The 21,348-nt window shown below is 43.0% G+C and overlaps 2 protein-coding genes and 1 long non-coding RNA gene across 3 annotated transcripts; 1 reads left to right on the top strand and 2 right to left on the bottom strand.

The window, feature by feature from the left end:
• Positions 1 to 2,212: 2,212 nt before the first annotated feature.
• LOC120677487 lies at positions 2,213 to 6,118 on the bottom strand. Its single transcript, XR_005676344.1, has 3 exons — positions 5,398 to 6,118; positions 2,899 to 2,977; positions 2,213 to 2,787 (listed from the first exon to the last, which is right to left on the bottom strand). It is a non-coding gene; the product is annotated as an uncharacterized LOC120677487 (long non-coding RNA).
• A 757-nt stretch (positions 6,119 to 6,875) lies between these two features.
• Positions 6,876 to 14,417, top strand: LOC120679838 (1-phosphatidylinositol-3-phosphate 5-kinase FAB1A-like). Its single transcript, XM_039961501.1, has 12 exons — positions 6,876 to 7,179; positions 7,831 to 8,014; positions 8,427 to 9,116; positions 9,213 to 9,357; positions 9,462 to 9,809; positions 9,932 to 10,870; positions 11,001 to 11,335; positions 11,484 to 11,610; positions 11,697 to 11,867; positions 11,966 to 13,372; positions 13,456 to 13,716; positions 13,811 to 14,417. The coding sequence occupies exons 2-12, from the start codon at positions 7,974 to 7,976 to the stop codon at positions 14,165 to 14,167; spliced, it is 4,821 nt and encodes a 1,606-aa protein (XP_039817435.1). The 5' UTR covers positions 6,876 to 7,179; positions 7,831 to 7,973; the 3' UTR covers positions 14,168 to 14,417.
• Positions 14,418 to 16,052: 1,635 nt separating this feature from the next.
• On the bottom strand, positions 16,053 to 17,498 carry LOC120679839. The gene has a single exon (XM_039961502.1). It carries the CDS (start codon positions 17,303 to 17,305, stop codon positions 16,328 to 16,330), a length of 978 nt encoding a protein of 325 aa, XP_039817436.1. The 5' UTR covers positions 17,306 to 17,498; the 3' UTR covers positions 16,053 to 16,327.
• Positions 17,499 to 21,348: the final 3,850 nt, after the last annotated feature.

Genomic DNA, 21,348 nt, shown 5'->3' with positions numbered 1-21,348 from the left:
TACACAACCACGTACTAGCTAGTGACTTTCTTGATGCTTCTAGTATATATGGGCTATCATATATATGTTGTTATATCGTACTATAAGTTAGGAGCCGTCAATTTAATTTAGAAATACTTTTTTGCGGGTAAATTTAGAAATACTGTATGCATTGTTTACAAAAAAAGAGAATATGAGAAATATAAAAAGGCATATTATGCATTCCTTTTTTTATATCAATGCTTAACTAGATCCTGAGTCCTAACTTGAGGCATTAGCAACTGATGATTATACTAAAAAAGCGTCTAATAAATAAATAGAAAAAAACAGAGAGAGCAAACGGAGCGGAGAACTTTCCCGACAACAAATTATTTGTACGTGACGTGAAGATTGCTCCAACAAAGACAAACACCAGACGATGGAAATGGTCTCAGTCAAACCATGCATGCTCTCTACTTTTTTATTAAATCATTATTTTATTATTAGTTGCATTCATTATTCATGCTTCAGGCAGTCATTATTCTCTCTAATTACTATTAGAGCGGCGATTATGTTTCCTTTTCTGCAGCTAGGTAGTGGGTTAATTCCAAAAAAAAACAAAGAAGGCTGCAGCTGGGAGTTTTATCATTATCTGCACTTCAAAGTTAAGGTGATACGCATATAGACCAAGGTCCATGGTACATATATTCCAAGGAATATTCCTTTTCATCTTAGTGGTTACTTACTTGCATTGATAATAAACTAGAATAATAATAATAATAATATCCAACGCAGCAATGAGGGTTAAGCACCTAATAAGAATTAGCTAAATATCCGTGGTACGGTACTTGATGTTTTGGATTTAATCATTCTAACTTTGCTTATAAGCAACTCAGTTCACGCTTGCTTTTCGTTTCTCCTTGTCCTGGCCCCGTTTGTCAGTCAGAGGATCACGTACATGACTCACCATTCAGTAGATTCACGTCTCCTCGATTCTTCTTCTTTCTCCTCCTCTCTTCCTGATTTTTTTTCTGATAATGATTCTTCTATCCCTTTTGATAAGACGCTGATATCTGTTTGAGGAAAATTTACCGAATTCTGTTACTACTCCATTTTGCCTATTATTCTATTAACGTTAGGCAGATCTTTATCTTTATAAAAGGTCTGTAACTTAATTTTGATAACAAAAGAATAGTCCGATTATATATATGCATATTTATATTAGATTCATATTTATCTTAATTTTTAAGATGGTGCTGATTTCTTAGCAACTGATGAATAATTTAAGAGAACAAATACTCGAAATCTTCTTTTAAGGACTTTGTCCTAACAAAAAATGGACTGAGAAAATACATACTCATTTTTATCAAGACCACTACCATTTATTTTTGTTTTAAGGAAACTAACTGCCCGTTTGTCTCTCGAGGAAAAAAAGAAACTGTTCTGCTGAGTTACAGCTACTTGATTGTGGTCCCGATAAGTAAGGCTGCCTGCATGCTGATAAGAAGAAGAGATCACATTACAAGTGTTGAATAGACCGTATGTAGCTTTGCTGTGGAAGCGAAAGAGACTTTTATTTGCTCTTTTAACTTGCTGCATTATTTATTGTTGTACTTTTCAGTATCATTACTATTTTGTCACGCAAAGAATCTATTCCTATGCGTGCCTGTCTAGGATGATGCATGATTTGGGTGGTGTGACTTAAGTGGATAAAGTTAGATTGGTCATGCATATTTTGGTAACATATATATAATATTTAAGTGGATAAAGTTAGATTGGTCATGCATATTTGGTAACATATATATAATATATATGCATAGTTAATTGTAATTGTTTGGTTTTGCTTGCTGGTTTGTTCCAAGATCAAAAGGTTTTGCCTTGCTTGTGAGATATGATCGAGACGGTGTAAACTTAACGTCACCAACAAGAAGGGAGAGTTAGTTTAGGAAGCAGCGGGGATAGGTAGATAGATGGTGACACAAATCTATTTTTCTTACTTTGACACCAGCTAGCGTTTTTGTTGATGTAAAAGAAAGAAAAATAAAAATAAAAATCCTCTGGCCATCCTGAACAAAGGACATGTTGCATTGTGAAACGCAACATGAGGCATGCATGAGCCACGGCACCTTGAATATGACCGTGAAATGTCAATCCCGAGTTTAATAAATGATGATAATATATATGGACCCGGCTAACGTACGGCCGGCCGTAATTTAGGCCGGCCGTACGGCCGCCCTTAAATAGGAAAGTTCAATAGAGTAAAAATATCTTCTTTCCATATTTAGAAGTGACTCCAATCAGTACATCAAAAAGTAGTATCACGAGCAATTTTCTACTAAAATTACAACAACCATCACCCCTTCTAATCTGCTCACGTTACATTATTTCTACTTGACTAATACTACCATTCAACTCAATTGTTACATGAAGCAACTTTTTGAGACCAATCAAGCAAAATTATGAAAGAACTCAAGAAAATTAAAATATGTACAAAGGCAATTTTCACCCCCAACTCTCGAACAAGCATCAACTCTACCGTGCAACTTGCGTCCAACTACAGCACTGGTAAGCAAGCAAGCAACTAAAGCATGTGCACCCTCTGTTGAGCAAAGTCTTCATGCCCAGCTTGGCTTTATCCTCAGCACCATGTTTTCGCACAGTAGTAGTGGTGACAGAAGTTCTTCTATCAAACCTACTTGAGACTTTGATAAAGCAATTAACCCACCAGTATCGATAACCATAATCTCCTAATCACCCCAATAAGATCGTCCATATATATAACCGATCTCTTGTCACACCAGGTTCATCAACAATGATAGCCCTGTTTCCCTGAAAGACATGAGAATTCAACTTATTGAAGGAACCTCTGCATTCAGGTTTGAACATTATATGGTGACCAGCATTGCAGACACAACACTAAAGTGATGATGATTGGCGTACCCCAACAAGATGGTTGAACAACGCAGATTTACTGACATTTGGCCTCACAAGAATTGCCACCTTTGGAAGAAGACTATATCTGAAATCATGTATATGGCAGTAAATTAAAAAAAAATCAGTGTTTAGCCATTTGATTCAGTAGAACATGACGGTGTGTATGCTGACATGTTTAGACATGGATTCCCTGATGTTTAGAACATGAAGTGCACTATTTTGCCTATCAAGAACCATATTGTTCCATATTAAAAAATATGGTGTTTGCCTGCTGAAATGTATTGTTTTGCTTAATCTAGAATCATAATATTGCCTACTAAGGAAAAAGATGCATGCAACGCTTATATACTAATCGACAATCAACAGAAGGTAAAAAAATTTCTAAACTGCTTCATGTGAATATTTTAAATGCTAGTCGGATAGTATTTTGCCTGTCAAAAAACCATATTGTTTCATAGTACAAAATTACGGTGTTGCCCACTGAAATGTATTGTTTTGCTTAATCTAGAATCATATTATTGCCTACTGAGGAAAAAGATGCATGCAACGCTTATGTACTAATTGACAATCGATAGAAAGTAGAAATTTTTCTAAACTGTTTCATGTGAACATTTTAAATGGTAGTCAGATAGTATTTAAATGCCTATTGAAATTTATTAAAATGCTAATGATGAACATGCATGCAACTAGTTTTAGAACTGCAAGACAAAAACTGTCTTCCATGCAGAAATGCAAAAGCTAACGACCATGTGGAAAAAAAACTAACAGGCATACAGAAAAATAGACTCAATAAAAAAAGAGATGGATGAATGCAAGTTTAATCTAAAAGGGAATTGGAAAATAAAAAAGATCAGAAAGGTTGTTTGCTGACACCATGAATATATCACATGGCTTCTCAGTATCATAAAAATAAAACATCGACAGTCACAAGTCACAGGATGGGTGTGATCCTTCAATCATAATTTAAAAATTAAGATTTCTCACTAGGTGCATGATGATTTATTTGTCTAATACCACACAATTGGTAAGTAAGAAGGTATGTTGATTAATGAAATATAGACAGCACAGTCGGCAGCCCCAATTCATAAGAAGTGAACATCACATGGCATGCATCTATTTGGAATGAAAAATAAAAAATATATTACAATCACATTAACTGGAACTCTTTCCATCAATAGATACCGGCACTAATACACTATGGATAGGGATAAAGCAAGTTAATGATAACAATTAGCAAATTGACAATCCAAGTACCAAGATGAGATGTTCATTTCAGTTGTAGAAATATACACATGAGAATGCTAAATCAGAACATAAAAACTGCTAAACTAAAATAAATAATTTGCATGTTCATTTAGCATAAGTTGCCTACATGAAATCCAACAAAAGATGTAGTTGTCTAAATGAAAAATGCTTTTTGGGAACCAAATTATTGCTCATCTATGATAATATTATTGCCTAATTCATATATATATATTGCCTATATGCTTACCTAGTGTTGATATTTTTATTGTTACACATGTGGAAAATACTTATTGAGAACAGAAAATGTTGCAATATTCATTGATAGCTCACAGACTCCTCATCTAGATATTGTGAACAGCAAAAGGTACATTAGCTTCAGCTAACAAAACAATGTAGATATATTGCTATACACCAGTACCATAACAACTTCTAAGTAAGGCAAACTTTGACATCAACCACAAAATGGTATGCAGTTGATATAAATTGGTAGATTAGTCAAGCAGAACATTACAACAATAATAAGTGGAGTGCATTGTACGATATAACGTAAAACTATATAAGCCCATAAGCACTAAAAACTCCAACATTTGACCTATGCTAAGAAGAAAAACAAGGACAGAGACATCTGGACATCTATGCGTCTCATTACGATGTGTGAAATAGTAGGCAAATGATACAGAATTATAGATTTTCTCAACAGATATATAAGAAAAATAGAATTTAATTCTTTTAACATGTGCAGTGAATAAATCTAAAAGGAATTATGAGCTGGAAAAGCAAAAAAAAGTGAGGGCCACAAGGTAGACAACTGTCATCCCGTGGTCCAGCCTCCAAATGGCACGATGTGGTCTAATGAGTACACTAAATCACAGTGGAAGTTAATGTCAGTGGCAGCTTGCTTAAATTTAACATGCTTTACTAATAAAATCTATAGGAAGACTTTGAGGAAGTCATGCTTTTCTTCAGAGAAAATGAAACAAACCCCTTGGTCATTTATTTTAAATAGAAAATAATCCTATATCATTAGGGAGAGTAACAAATTTATTATCAGAAGATGTGATTCCACCCATAAAATTGTACTGCAACAGAGAAAATGAAACAATCTATAGAGGAAGTGTTTGCTCAATCATATTAACAAGATGCTAATTGATTAGCATCGATTATGCATGAATGCACCAATTTTGTGCCAGCAAGCGTCTATTATCCTTGTTATATCTATCTATATGCTCTGAGTCAACATCAGGTAGAGATTTTTGTCACCATTAGGTAATTGGCCTCGATGTTGGAGCTCTGGGTAAACGTCAGGTGCTGCTGCTGGCTGTTCTACAACGTGATGCCCCTCATGCTGATCCCCTGGCAGTCCTCGAAGTGAACTAACTACTAATTGGAGAACAAAGCGATATGGTCATTCCTCCAGTAGGTCATCGATACAGTTCGAGCAAATCCCCAATCGAAAGGGGGCGCACGAGCTCAAATTGGGAGCAGGCTGCGCGGTGTAATTTCTGCAGGAACATGAGCAGAGCACATGGTTAGTTTGGCCATGCCGTCACACTCAACACCTGGCTTCAGGTTGCGCCATCGGTTACCTTCTTCTAAAAAAAACAATAATTACCACCGCATCAACACTGAGCCAAATGAACAACGAAATGAGCCGGTGACGGATCTGATGCTGAGATCGGAACGCAGTGGGGGAGCGAACTTACGTCTTCTTCTTGCCGCACTTTTTCCCCTTGCTGATCCGCTTGTTCTTCCCCACCGCCATCTTACCGCAGCCGCAGCCGCCGCGCTGGGGTCTGGGGGCTCGGGAGGTGGAGTGGCTGGCAGCGCTGCATCGTGGAGTTTCTACCGTTGCCGCGGCTCCGCGCCGCATGCCGCCGGCGCGGCCCCTCGACTCGGTGCTCCACTCCGCACACGCCGCCACGCGCTCGCCCGCGCTTTGCTTGTGTCCTCTCCGTCGCACCCCGCTCGCGCTGCTCCGCACGCGCCGCCCGCACAGCCCGCCCCACGCCGCTTCCCTCCCGCCGCTCCACGCAGCCCGCCCCCCACGCGCCACTGCCTGTTCCGCGCCAAGGCGAGCTGCTACGCCCGCGGATGGGAGGTGGCCACTGGGGTTGGGTAGGAGGAGGAGGGTGGGGGGAGGCGGCGGAGGACGTGAACCCGTAGTGGGATGGGAGGTTGTTCACGGGTGGGGAAGGGATAAGCTTGAGAGAGAGATAAGAATTGCCATCATCGAGTGGTCGTGGAGTCCAGTGGCCAGCGTAATGATGGTTCGGACTGGCCATGGGGTGCGTGGGTGGCAACTAGGCTGGCAGGCGTGCCGTGCGGAAGCGCTAACACGCGGTGGCCGTTTCCAAGTCTTTACCAATATATATTATTGACTTTTGAAAGGGGATTATTGTTGGCAATTATGAATACAAAGATATTTGTTTGGTTTGAGAAGGTCCATATTTATCTAATACAGTAGTATTTATCAAGGTGAAAATAAGTACGGTGATGCATGGAGATTGAGCAGAGCAGCCAACCTAACCCAGTCAGTGGTCACCATTTCTTCTTTTACTATTCTTTTTTTGGGTTTATCATTATTATTTGCAGAAATAAATAATTTAATTTTGTACTCCTACTGCAACACTCGAGAAGCAAAATCAAGAAAAAGGGCAATAGATAGGACGAACCAGATAGTTGTGCGCGGGCCCCACCCCACCCAGCGGCTTGGCAAACAAACGAGGAAAAAGTATTTCATCAATTTCTTTTGCTTTCCCATTCCCATTCTTGGTTGCTGCGCAGTCAGCCGTGGCGTCCTGTCTGCGTCGTCGTCTTCTTCTCCGGCTCGTTCTCAATTTGCTCGGTCGGGGGTCGGGGCTCCTCTTCCCTCTTTCGCCGGCCAACTACAAGGCCCCGCCGCGCACGCAACCGCAGCTCCCCCCAGCGCGTGGAAGGAAATTGGGTTCCAGCGCCCCGCCGCCCTCCCCGCCGGGGAGGAAGACTGCAGCTGCAACTGCAACTGCAAGAGGACTCCATCATCCATTCCATTCCAGCGCTAAGGTAAGCAACAGCAGCACTGCTGGCTCCTCGTCCGCGGCGAATTTAATTTTTTTCCTGGGATGGATGAATGGTCTGCCATTGGATTCCATTCGCCTGGGATTTCTTGTCGTCTTGCCGCCCGCCTCGTTAGTTAATCCCATCCCATCCCTCCCAAAGGGCGAAGGCCTTGCTGACCTGGGCCACCTTCAATTCTTTCGATTCTCGATTTCCCCCGCTGTTCCTCTTTTTTTTTTTTCTTGCCTGCTTATGCTTTGCTTTGCTTGTATAAACTAGTGTTTATAAAAAGGAGATCTTGTTTGTTTGCGATTAGTATTTGCTAGTGCTCGGGCGGGCCAGCCTGGCCTTTCTTCCACCTCCATAGCTCTGCTTGGTTTGGTTCCGCCCATCGATTCCAGCTGCACGGTACCTACCTCTTGCAGTCTTGCTGCTGCTAGCTGCTTCCGATTCCAATCCAGCCTTGTAGTATAGATATTATCAAGGGCGATCGCCTGCACTGCTCTCCTTTGCTCTTCTTTGCTTTGCTTGGGAGAAGCAGGATTTGCCCAAGTTCGTTCTTACTTGTTGGTGACTATGAATCAACGAATGCAGTCCAATTTGTTCCACCAACTCTCCCCAATTTTGTTTGACCAAGTCCATTGCTTTTATCGCCAGGTCAAGCAGAAGAAACATAGGCGGGGATCTCATCCCCCAGCCTGGCTCTGAGCCCCTCGCGGATTCGAACCCCCGCGCCGGAACCGTGGGGAAGATCAGCAGCAGCTGCAAGGGCATGTGACGCCGCCGCAGGCAAATAGGCAATGTGCTCCGACATGGATCAGCACCACCACCACGCTACCAGGTACTGTCTACCCTTCCTTCCTATTGACTCCTCCAGATCACATCACCCAACCTTTATCTTATATCTAGTATATATCAGCCTCCTCTGGATTATAACCAATTCAGGTTAACTAATCCCTGTCTTGTGCCCCTTGCTTCAATGTTCGACTCTTGCAGAATACTCTCCCCTAGCTGCTAGCTGGGCCTGCTAATTTACCAATACCAACACTACTATGTTGTAGCATAAATGCATCAATCTCTTAATCATAATTCGCATCTTTCTGGAATTCAGTGTTGCACAAGTTCAGTACTCTATGTCTCGATGACACTGAATAGCTAAGCCTGCTACTAGAGGTCTAGAGCTTTAGTTTTAGACGACCCAGTGTAGCAGAGATATATGCCCCTGATCACGTTCTTTAATTTTGGCCCAACAGGGAGGCTGCCTCAGATGTTTTAGATGCTAATGGAGACCATCAAAATATGCATGCTGCACATCATCTTGGACAAAATGGGCCTGGGGACACCAATAATAACCACGTAAAACATCCATCCACGGATGGCAATTTTTCCTCAGATGCTTCATGGCACAAGCGTGGCCGTATGAGCCGCCATCCATCTGCATCTTCTGTCGACGACCGCTCCGTCAAGTCCGGGGATGATTCCGATGGGGCTGAGAGTGCAAATGGTGCTAAAGGCAGCGACACAGAGATTTCACACCTGCTAAATGATACCATCTGGATACCACCTGAAGCGGCAGATAAGGAGGATGAGGCCGAGAGCTTTGACGACGATGATTATAGCGACGGAATCAAATGGGGCCACTCGAGTTTCCCGTCCCCTGGCAAGGAAGATGAGGCCAGCCCAAGCAATCCAAGGGAGGAGCGAGAAAAAGCGATGCTAGAAGCTATGAATGGCCAGCTCAAGATACTTGTAAGCCGCTTCTTGGCATCGGCTGGCATCTCTTCTTCCAAGGAAGAGGGTAGCGACAGTTGGCTTGACATTATCACCTCCCTATCATGGGAAGCGGCGCTGCTTATTAAACCCGATGGTACCATGGGAAAGGACATGGACCCTGGATCTTACATCAAGGTCAAATGTGTAGCATCTGGTACTCGCCGGCAAAGGTGAAATAGATTTTCAGCTAACCCCATGAAATTTCTTTTTTGTTTTGTTTCAACCTTTAAACTTTATCCCTTTACCTGGCTATGTATTGGTTGCAGTGAGGTGATCAAGGGACTAGTCTTCAAGAAGAATGCTGCTCATAAGCACATGCCGACCAGTTGCCACAGTCCTAGGCTTCTACTTCTTAAAGGAGTCCTTGGGCATTCTGTTGTCGGTTTGTCATCATTTAATTCAATGGATCAGGTTGGGTCATATGTATATATATATACGTGCAAAAGTAAATCTAGTTTTATATTGTTCTATTGAGGGATAACACTTTCTATTTTCTATGCCTTCAACAACTGTAGGAAAAGAACCTTTTGGAGAGAGCCATTGGTAAAATGATGGAGATATGCAGTCCTAATGTTGTTTTGGTTGAGAAAACTGTTTCACGAAACATTCAAGAACTTCTTCTGAAAGAGGGTGTCACTCTAATTCTTGATATGAAGCTCCACCGACTAGAGAGAATTGCACGTTGTACGGGTTCTCCCATAATCTCATTTTCAGAAGTTTTAGACAAACCAAAGCTGAAGAAATGTGATTACTTCCACATTGAGAAATTTACTGAGGAGCACAACACAACCGGTGAGGGTGGAAAGATGCCATCTAAAACGTTGATGCTCTTGGAAGGCTTTCCATGCCCTTTGGGTTGCACGGTATGCAGTTTATTCCATGTGCACTCATAACATTCAATTGATTAAATAGCAAGTGCTAAACCAATTAGTATTTACACCTTTCAGATTAATATTTACAGTAATAATGGTTTCTTTCTGTTCAGATATTACTCAAAGGAGCAAATAGCGATGAATTGAAGAAGGCCAAGCAAGTCGTGCACTTCACAGTCTTTGCTGCATATCACTTGATCCTTGAAACTTCTTTCTTCGAAGACCAAAGGGTTTTTCTAAATGATAAAAATATTCCAAAAGTAAATTCTGTTAGTGCTATGGAAGGGTTTTCAACAACTGCTTTTGATCTTGCTGCTCTTGGTGGTGCTATCCCTAACTTTCCTTCACATGATGACTCTCCAGCACTTAGATTGTTCCATGCCACTTCTAATCGCTATGTTGATGTGGACAAAACTTTGAGATGTCCGAGAAATGTAGAGTCACCGAGTTCAATAACTGGCAGCTCTGATCTTCAAGAAGGTGCAAGCATCCGGTATGACTCAAGTCCATCCACTAATTCTGAGAGGACAGCATCAGAAGTCCCAAGTCTGTTCAGGAAATTGTTTGCTGACAATTTATGTCACCAGAATATTTATTTACCTGTTACGTCATTGCAAGAGACAAATGATAAACAGAAAGAAGTCAGGGTTCAATCCAGCCAAGAAACTAGTAGTAATGGTTTTCATAGGGCAAAGGTGGAAGAGTCTGTGGTTTCCAGTGAAAATGGGGAGTCCACAAACGATACCCAGAAACAAGAGATTAATCAAGCAATCATGCGAACAGGTTCTTCTGCAAGTGATAAGAGTGGAGAATCACCTGCCATGGTAGAAAACGGAGCACACTGTGGCACCAGTATCGTTATCAAAGAGAAAGATGTTGATGACGATCAAGCTGACGATGCACTTGATTCTCACAGTATACTGATTCTGATGTCTAGCCAGTGCGTGGAAAAGCAGATTATTTGTGAACAGAGCCACTTAACCCGTATAAAATACTATGGGAATTTTGATGTGTCATTGGGGCGGTATTTGCAAGACATTTTGCAGAATCAGGTAACATTTTTTTTCTTCGCCTTTCTTTTAGTGTTTGCTCTCTTATATGAAATAGCCATATTTTGCGTTAGTAATACAACTTGATTGGTTTAAGAAGAAGACTCAGCTTGTTAATGTTTTATTCTAGCAGAAACTGAGCTGTTCCACATGTGGAGAGCCTCCAGAATCTCACATGTACTCTTACACTCATCGAAATGGAAATTTGACCGTGCTAGTGAAGCGGCTCATGCCCCAACACCATTTGCCTGGCGAATCTGAAGGAAAAATATGGATGTGGACTAGGTGCTCAAGATGTGATCAGGAACGTGGGATATCCAAATCAACTCCAAGAGTATTAATATCAGCTGAAGCGCGCAATCTCTCATTTGGGAAGTTCCTGGAACTTAGTTTTTCAAGCCACTCTGCAGCCAGGAGGTTATCCATATGTGGACATTTGGTGAACAGAGATTGCTTGCGCTTTTTGGGGTATGCTACACAAATTTATTTTACATGTACAAATGATTTAAATTGAAGTAACTTCTTGATAGCCTTTAGGCTGTAGCATGGCATTCCCATGGAAACAATCGTTCTTCCATTTTGGTGATGGATACTTTCTGTTTCGTACTGATTTCAGGTTGGGCTCTAGAGTTGCGATGTTCCGGTACTCATCAGTTGAAATTTACACTACCTGCAAACCACAACCCACTCTACAGTTTGTCAACCCCATCAGACAGGAGTGGTTTGAAGGACAAAGGAGACATGTATGGCTTATTCTCTTTACCATTTTATTCATTAATTATCTTCAGTTAATGTACAGTGGTCTAATTTTTATGCTGCATCTTTCAAGGTTCATGCTAGAGGTATGACACTTTACTCTAAGGTAGCAGCCATGCTACAAAAGTTGAAGAATGAACATCCTGATGCGATAACAGTTGCAATCAATTGTGGCCTCTCACTCCCTATTAAGGATTTTACTGAACTCGATGAGTTGTTGATCAAAGAAAAGGCTAGCTTTGAGGTAGGTATCTTTGTATTCATTTCGGTTATCCTAGTTCCTACGTAATTATTCTGTTCATTATTGTTTCTTGGTTTGTCAATATCTGTATTGTTATGCAGGGTTCTCTGGACAAGGCCATTAACCATAATGGGAGACCATCCTCATCCGTGCATGAACTTTTGAATATAAATTGGTCCTATCAGGACCTTCTACTTAGACTTTACATATGGGACCGTCGTCTGCATCAACTGTTCTACTGTAAATCTGTTGGGCTACAAACTGCTCCTAATTGTAAGAATCCTGCTGATATTGTGAATGAGACTCCTGATGGCAACTTTGAAATTGGAAAGAAAATCACTGGATTCGCATATGATGAAACTATGACAGCTTTTGTGGCAGCCAGTGCCACCGATTCTGCAGGTAGCAAACTTTACCTTGACCATCAATCAGGTGAGACTGGAGCACCCTTGCTTGATGAAAGACCGGAAGCTGGGGACTCTGAACTTTCTTGCAATGAAGGCAGTAAAGATAAAGAATCTTCCATTTTTCCTGGTCAAATAGACATAGATAGCACAACAAAAGCCCCAAAAGGTCCTTGTTTTGAGATATCCAATGAGAAGGGGGTCCAGGGAAATGTTACTGTGGCAGACCCAACACATGCAGAACAGGAGCCTTCTACCCAACAATTCAAATATCCTTATTGGGATGACAGAGAAAGGTGGATTTGGAATCCAACTCATGAATTTCAATTGGCTTACAGAAATGACATTGAAGATGGATATTTGGACAAATTTGATATCATTAACCATTATAAACCATCTTACCTGCCTCCCTTGTTTGAAGAACAAGACGAGGCATACCCTCCACAGTTCACAGTTGGTCCAGGTAGTAATATTCTGTGTGTACAGGAGGATGAGATATCAAGCATAATAGCTCGTGCTCTTGCCATGTCTGATGAACATCGCTATTCAAAAGATTCCTTTTTTGAGAATGAGATGGAGAACTCCAGGGCAGATCATGCTAGAATGATGGAGAAATCCTATAGTTTTCTGTCTGCAAGTTCTTACAGCTCATCACAATGGTCATCTGCTGGATCTCAAGAATATGAAGCAAGCTTCTCACCTTTCTCTACATTTTCATCTGACGATTTTTCTGGTTATGATAGCTCATCTTTATTGTCCTCAGCACATCCAGAAATGACCGTCAACGGGAAAGTAACTTTCAGAGACAAATACTCAGTCACTAGTATATATGCTAATGAATTTTATGAACTACGAAAGAAGTGCTGCCCATCTGAGCTTGCATATATTACTTCTTTAAGCCGCTGTAAAAAGTGGGATGCTCAGGGTGGAAAGAGCAAGGCATTTTTTGCAAAGACAATGGATGACAGATTCATCATAAAGCAAATCAAGAAAACAGAGTTTGAATCGTTTATTGAATTTGCTCCTCATTACTTCCAGCATGTTTTCCATTCTCTGGACACTGGAAGCCAAACTTGCCTTGCTAAAATATTAGGAATCTATCAGGTAGTTTATATTAACAGCTCGAGTTTGATCTAAGTTCATCTTCCTGGCTATTTTTTCGATGTGGTCTCACTTGCCTTTTACAGGTTAAGCAAATTAGGCATGGCAAAGAGGTAAAGATCGACCTGATGGTGATGGAGAATCTTCTCTTTGGCCACAATATTTCACGGATTTATGACCTTAAGGGTGCTACTTTTTCGCGGCATGTCACTGATTCAACTGACCATGACACTGTTTACCTGGACCAAAACTATGTTGAGGACATGGGCGTTTCTCCAATCTATATTGGTGGAAGAACAAAGCATCTTTTGCAGCGTGCAATCTGGAATGACACATCTTTCCTCACTGTATGTATAATGCACATATTTGCCGTAATCCCTTGTAAATTGCAATTATGTTCTTCAACAAAAATATTTGTTAACATAATTGTCGTGCTTGCAGTCGGTCAATGTCATGGACTATTCTCTGCTTGTGGGAGTGGATAAACAAAAGCACGAACTTGTATTTGGCATCATTGATTATCTGAGGCAATATACTTGGGACAAACAACTGGAGACATGGGTGAAGACTTCTCTGGTAGTACCCAAGAATGTTTCACCAACTGTAATTTCCCCCAAGGAGTACAAGAAAAGGTTTAGGAAGTTTATGGCGAAGTACTTCCTCACAGTTCCAGACACTTGGAGTCCTGATAATCCTAAGCAATGCAAATCCATTGGTCATAGCAGTCGCAAGTCGTTAGAAGTCCAGAATGGTGATAGTCAGCTTCAGCATCCAAATGAGGCTGAGGCATGTGCCTGATCTTATGCGGGACCTCCTGGCAGTTCTCTTGAAGCCTATTTAGTTATCATTGGGCTGATTTTCACTTTTGTAAAATGGTGTACATAGGAGGACCTCACTGTTGATTTATCCAAAAGTTTGCAGCTTTTAGGCAAATTGTTGGGGCACGTGAGGTCCACAAGACGTGTACCTATACAAATGTTCATTGTTAATTTCACAATTATTATAGTGAAATTAAAAATTTTCATATGATCATTTTTTGGACCCATCACCTATGAATCTGAAGCAACCTGTCCAAGTATAGACATTTCCTATATCTGTTAAAATTAGTTCAATTTGAGTACCATGTTCTATTTACTTCAATGTGGCTGCTGGCATCTGGAAGGGGAGGGGCGGTATAATGCTCCTGATCTTGCGACATATGGTACAATGTAATTTTTCCTGTATGGCCCTTCACCTTTTGTTGGTACTGCACACAACAACAACAACAACAACAAAGCCTTTTAATCCCAAGCAAGTTGGGGTAGGCTAGAGTTGAAACCCAACAAAGACCATTACTGCACAGTGTACAATTTTTTTCAGAGCACCAGGTACGGTCCACACTGCTAAGCTATTTTCTTTCATAAAACAATTCTATGGGTGGGATCAAGTTTCTTGTTTGTTCTATATGCTGTTTCTTTTTCTGGAATATTACTTCAATATGTATGCCCCAAATTTAATTTGTTCTTATCCTGTTTCATTTTCAGACTTCTTCCCTAGGGAAAGTAGCTGTCTGGTGATGCACATGGAGGATAATGATCCAGTTAGGGCTTATGTTACTATAATCTACTACTGATCAATGAGCTGATGGCAAGAGCTTTTCAGCTGCTTGCTCGTTCTGAACAGTTTGACTGATTTTTTTATCAAGATATTCTGCTGATCAGTTTGCACTGGGTTTTTCTGTTCAATGTCACTTCACAATGTGCAAATTGTTTCTAGCAGCAGCTGATGGTGAACAGATCAATTCGAGAAACCAGCTTGAAGAAGTATCGACAGCTGCTTGAAAAGTGATCATTGTATCTGTTTTCACTTTTCAGAAAGAGGGGATCTGATTTGGTGGATTGATCAAGGTCAGCTTTTCCCAGCAGAGGCAGCATCCCAACCCCAAAGTGTGGAATATGGATTGCGGTGCTGCTGCTGCTGCTGCTTACCATTATGTATCTTATCCTTTTGGCTCTGGAAGGCACAAGTCCATCAATTTGGCATTCAGCCTGTCGCAGAAGCTGATTTTGGTTGGCTCACAAGAGGTCCACAAGGTGATCACCCGCCTGTTCCAAATCCAGAAGGCTGTCTCTCTCATCATCTCAGAAAGCAAATGGTGACTGTTGTCGGAGATCAAAGAGGAACAACCTCGCAAAGAAGCGCGAAGGTACCATCTCTCTAGCTCCTTTCCTTGTTATCTATCTTAGCAACATGAGCAATATTTACGCTACCATCCAGCATATTCTTGAACTGGTGGAGCGACACTATCAATGATAACGAAAGCATAAGCTTACCACCGAAAACAAGACGGACAAGCAAAAAGAATGACAACTCTATATAAAGGCTAATTCCCCCCGTTGTGTTTCTTTTTGTCTCCTACTGTGTCCAACAAGTTGGCCACACCTCAGTAGGCCTTTTCCAGTTATAGAAAAGGGGCAAAGAGTTGGTTTTTCCTTTTTTCTGAGGTCTGATTGGTCGCGCTTGCATGTAGCAGATTCTCCTTTTCACCATCAACTACCAGTATATATTTTTACAATATCTTAATAAAAATATGTTGGATTAAAAAGAATGCTAGAGATATGTTCTGGTTGTGATTCTGACTATAGGGAGGCAGTCACAGTGGCGTTGATTGGGAACTGGGAAGCATACAAACTAAAGATGACCATGATGATGATTGTGCATGCACACGACACGACTTAAGTATGGACACCCTGGCTACTAGAATAGTAGCAGCTATTATCTAGATTCTCGATAGTAAACACAGCAACTCATTAACCAGCTGATGCATGGAGGAAAACAAGCAAACAAAAAGGCACCTTCCGTTCTCTAGCTAGAATTGTTAGTCTTGTTGTTCTACTACTGGTACTAGAGCTAGTAGCATCATAGAAGATCTGAACTGAACTGAAGTCTTTTGAGGTTCAATTCGTTTGTTTCAGCTAGCTAGCGATGGCTGCAGAGGTCGGAGAGCATCTTCCTGCCCTCGACGATCTCATCGAAGAAGTCATCGAGCTCGACGACGAGGCTCTCGGCTCCTGATCGCAGCATCCCGACCCAGCCATTGATGATCTCCGCTCTCTGGGCGAGGCTGTCGCCAATAATCTGGTCAGGGTGGCAGCCGATGGCGACGACCCTGTCGAAGTCTTGCTTGAGGCTGTCGATGGCGGCCCTGGCCTGGCGGAACTCGTACATCATGATCCCAGCAGCAGACCTGGAGTCCACTTCCTGGGCGACGCGCTGGCGCAGGCGTGCCATGGAGGAGGCGACGTAGTTCTGGTGGTGGGTGGCGGCGGCGGCGGCAGCGCCAGGAGCGCAGCAGCAGGCCGTAGTGAGGAGGTCGGGGAGGCAGGTGACGGTGCCGGAGATGAGGACGATGAGGAGGAAGGAGCTGGCGTTGCGCAGCGCGTAGAGGACCCCCCGGAAGCCGTTGAAGGCGTTGAGCTTGAAGTCGAGCGGGGAGCGGTCGTCGAGGAGGAGCGCCGCCGGGTCGAGCCGGGCGTCGGCGAGCGCGCGGTTGTCCTGCTGGAGGCCGGCGGCGTGGCGCCTGGGCGCGCTGATGGCGCGGTGGACGTGCGGGGCGGCGGCGGCGTCGTAGAGCCAGGCGTGGATCGCCGGCGCGACGCGGGCGGCGGCGGCGCAGTAGGCGTCGAGCGCGGAGGCCCCGGCGCGGGCGAGCTGGCAGGCGTCCCAGAGGCGGGAGGTCTCGTCCATGTACTCGTCGAGCCAGCGCTCGCCGGGCGGCAGGTGGAGGCGCTGCACGAGGTGGAGGAGCTGCGAGTGCAGGGAGCGCAGCAGCGCGGCGGCCTGCTGGAGGAAGGCCGCCGACAGGCACGCGTGCGGGCTGCGGTGGAGCGCGTCCAGGCCGTGCGCCATGGACGAGTAGAAGCCGTCGTTCATCGCCATGGCTGCGGCGCGGTGCATCAATGCATCGTGGTGGGCGATGGGGTTTTATACGAGCACATTGGCATGGTATGTATTGGTAGGCGAGAGAGAGAGAGAGAGGAAGAAGCTAAGAGAGGGTGTCGTTGTCATTTGTTAATTGTTATGATGGGGTGTCCGCCGATGCGCAGGGGCCGGCCGGGAAGAAGGATGATGATTGTTGTGAGCCAACACAGGAGCCTAGGCCGAAGGCTAAAGCTACATATGAATGAATGATATGGAACTCAACATGATCCATGCTATCCGCACTCGTTTTACTCTATTTTAATCTTTAAATTTTTTTTATCATGGTCATCGCGATTATCTTCTCTATACCATTTTCTTCCGCACCCATATTACTTTATATCTCCAAGAGTCAGAAAGCAAACTGGAAACAGCGGACCATGAATAGGCCGTTTGTTTAGCAAACGGCTTCCAGTGCAGATGTTTTTACGCTAATTAATCACGTACTAGAGGGTGGCACCCAGTATGCCGGTGCGGGCAGCCTTAATCTGCGTACAAACAAGTCCATCACTTGTAGTGTGGTGTGGTGTCTGTGCTCGTCGGTCCAGACTATAGCTAGTCCATACATCATCTTCCTTCCCTTTCCTCCTAGTATTGCGCACTTGTAGAGAACCAGTCAGTAAGCAATTGGGCACAGTGCACGCATTTAGACTGCATTATTATTGTTGTTGTACTGTACTACAAATAAATTAAATAAATCTGCTTGTCCATCTATTTTTTTGGAAATGAGAACATTTTATTAATTTCAAGAAGTTACATCGAGTGGATACAACGACTTGAAACCGTTCCCGGCCTCTGTCCATTGGGGACACAGCCTACCAGATTTTAGGTTTAACAGACATATTAATAACTTTCGATCCTGAGACTAGAACGCCACCCATGTGCCTGGGTAAAAAAAATCCTTTGCTACCCGCTCAAACCACCGAGAGGCCGCAACAAGTGCCTCCTGGGAAGTAGGCTGTTGTAGGGTAGCCCATGTACAAAGCCAGTGCGTAGTCCTGTAGATAACCTGCAAAAAATAAGATTGTTTGTTTTCAAATATAGCGTCATTCCTGCAAAGCCAGACAGATCAGCACATGGCTGCCACTCCCACCATAATGAGTGATTTATGATGTTTTGAAATTCCATTCAGCCAGCTCCGAACATGTTCGATATACTTGTGGGTTGGCGGAGACCCCATGCCATGTATACCGTGGCCCAAGCCATCCGCGCAAAACTGTAGTCTAGGAACAGATGCTGAATGTTTCATTTTCATGACAGAAGCAGCACTGTTGATTACCCTGACAGTTCCTTTTCGCCAAGTTATCCTTTGTGAGGATGATGCCGCGCCTAATGTACCAGAGGAATATCTTGATTTTTAAAGGTAGTTTCAGCTTCCATAATTTTTTGTTGACATTGGGAATGTTCTGACTTATTAATCCCCAGTAATGTGACTTTACTGAGAAGACACCTGCCGGGTCAAGATTCCATCTGAACTCATCCTCATCGTGGCTGAGTGTGATGGGAGCCAGTCGGACTACTGGATCATTCCACATTGCTAGTTTATTTCCGATGAGATCCCTACGCCAAGATAGATTGGGTGTTGACGCTGAAAGCACTTGACCCACCGTATTATGTTTTCTCCTTGCAATATTATATAGTTGCAGGTATTGTTGTCTCAAGGGTGTGTTACCTAGCCAAATGTCTTCCCAAAATCTAACTTGTGACCCATTCTTTATAAAGAAGGTCCCGAACCGGAGGAACTCACTTTTTGCTTTCATCAAGCTTGCCCAGAAATGAGAGTCACCACTTTTCCAATGGACTTGAACCAACGGTTTAGTCCCTAGATATTTGTTGCGTAGAATCTGCTGCCAAGTAACATCTGTTGTCAACAGTCGGTACAACCACTTGCTGAGCAATGCGATGTTTTTAAGTTCGAGATTTTGTATCCCTAAACCTCCTTGTTCTTTAGGTTGGCACATGATATCCCACTTTGTTAGCCGATATTTTCGTTTGTGCTCATCGCTTTGCCAGAAGAACCGAGACCGGAAGTAATCCAACTTCTTGCGAACCCCTTTTGGAATCTCGAAGAAGGACATCATGTACATCGGTAGGCTGCTAAGAACTGAGTTGATCAAGGTTAGCCGCCCTCCCGTGGAAAGGTTTTTCCCTTTCCAGCTACTGAGGCGCTTTTTAAAACGTTCTTGTACTCTCAACCAATCGTTGTTTGACAATCTCCGAAAATGGATCGGGATGCCCAAATAACGAATAGGAAAGGTACCGGTGTTGCATCCGAACAGCTCCCTGTACTGATCCTCAAAGTCCTTGGCCTCGCCAAAATAAAAGAGCGCACTCTTGTGGAAGTTAATTTTCAGACCCGATAACTGTTTAAAGGCACAAAGAATTAACTTCATGCTTTGAGCCTGTTCCAGGTCATGCTCCATAAAGAGAACGGTATCATCATCGTACTGTAGGATGGAGAGGCCGCCCTCAACTAGGTGCGGCACCACACCCCTCAGCTGATAGTCCACTTTGGCTTTATTTATGAAAATGGATAGCATATCGGCTACTAAGTTGAAAAGGATGGGTGGGAGGGGGGTTGCCCTGTCTCAGACCTTTCCTTGTTTGGAAGAATGGGCCTACCTCATCATTGACGTTGATTGCTACACTCCCGCCCGATATAAAGGATTTGATCCACTGTATCCATTTTGGTGCAAATCCTTTCATCCGGAGCGTTTGTAGTAGAAAATCCCATCGTACTTTGTCATAAGCCTTTTCAAAGTCTATTTTGAATATGATTCCACTCTGGTTTTTGCGATGGAGCTCATGCACCGTTTCATGAAGAACAACCACTCCTTCGAATATGTTACGTCCTCTCAGAAACGCTGTTTGAGTGGTGCTAATCAAGTGATCCGCAACCGAGTTGATGGGGATGGATGACACTTTTTGTGAGGATTTTAAAGCTTACTTCAGCAAGCACATAGGTCTGAATTGTTGGATTTTGCTTGCGTCGTGTGTTTTAGGCAGTAACGATTACCCAAAATTCAGGCTGAAGACTGGTAAGTCTCCAGTATGCAACTCAAGGAACACTTGCATCAGGTCAGCATCAGTAGTGGTAGTGATCGATTAGAGAGAAGCTGCTACTCCTAGTTGGAGGACAGAGTTTCAAAGGCGAGCAGGGAGTCCAAGAGATTTGTCTTTTTGCAGCCAGCCAGCCAACCAGCCGGCCTAGTAGATAGAGTCTACTACTACTAGTGATCTGACTAGTGAGTGAGTATATTCAGGAGAGGAAGCAGGAAGGCAGGAAGGAAACAAGGAATCCGAGTCCCCATGGCAAGCAAGAAAATTGGCAGCAGGAGGCCGGCGTCTGACACTTGTTGCTGCAGCAGCTGGAAGGAAACGGAATGATGGGTCTCTTCTTGTATAGAACACGTACAAATCTCTCTCCTTTTGAGGCCGGCCGGCCGGAGGCCCCGGCCCTCTCCCTCCTCACCCGGGCCGGCGCCAGGCCAGCAATCATGTTTCCCCTCTTCCTCTTCGCCTGCTTGTATAATACTACTTAGGTTTTGTTTGGATTCCTATGCTAAAATTTGTTTTGTTACCGAAGTTTAGTAATTTTGGATCTAAACAGATCTCGCTCAAAATAAATCTTGCTAAACTTTAGTTGGACCCTAAAAACAACTTTATTAGTTATTAGCCAGCCAAAAGTTGATAAAACTTGTTAAAAGTGAGCAAAGCTCAAAATACCCCCATAATAACTCCACTTGCCATTCTTGGGGAAACAAAGCACAAGTTGGAGGTTGGTACATAGAATTAAATTAAGGGTAGCATTGTCGCTTAAAAGAGTTTAGGAAGGGGATCCAAACAACCCAACCTAAGTTGTTTGGATCCCACATCCTTTATAGGGACTAAAGTTGCAAACAAAAGTGATTAAAACCGTTTTAGTCCCAGTAGCCCCCTAAAAGGAGCTAAAAGGAGGAGTTGTATGGGATTGCCCCTCATTTTAGTCACTTTTAGTTATTTTGTTTGGAACTTTATTAGTC

The sequence above is a fragment of the Panicum virgatum genome, chromosome 6N (assembly GCF_016808335.1).
Source record: "Panicum virgatum strain AP13 chromosome 6N, P.virgatum_v5, whole genome shotgun sequence".
Taxonomy (NCBI): domain Eukaryota; kingdom Viridiplantae; phylum Streptophyta; class Magnoliopsida; order Poales; family Poaceae; genus Panicum; species Panicum virgatum.
The sequence above is the reverse complement of the archived record's forward strand: the minus strand, read 5'-3'. Positions and strand labels throughout refer to the sequence as shown.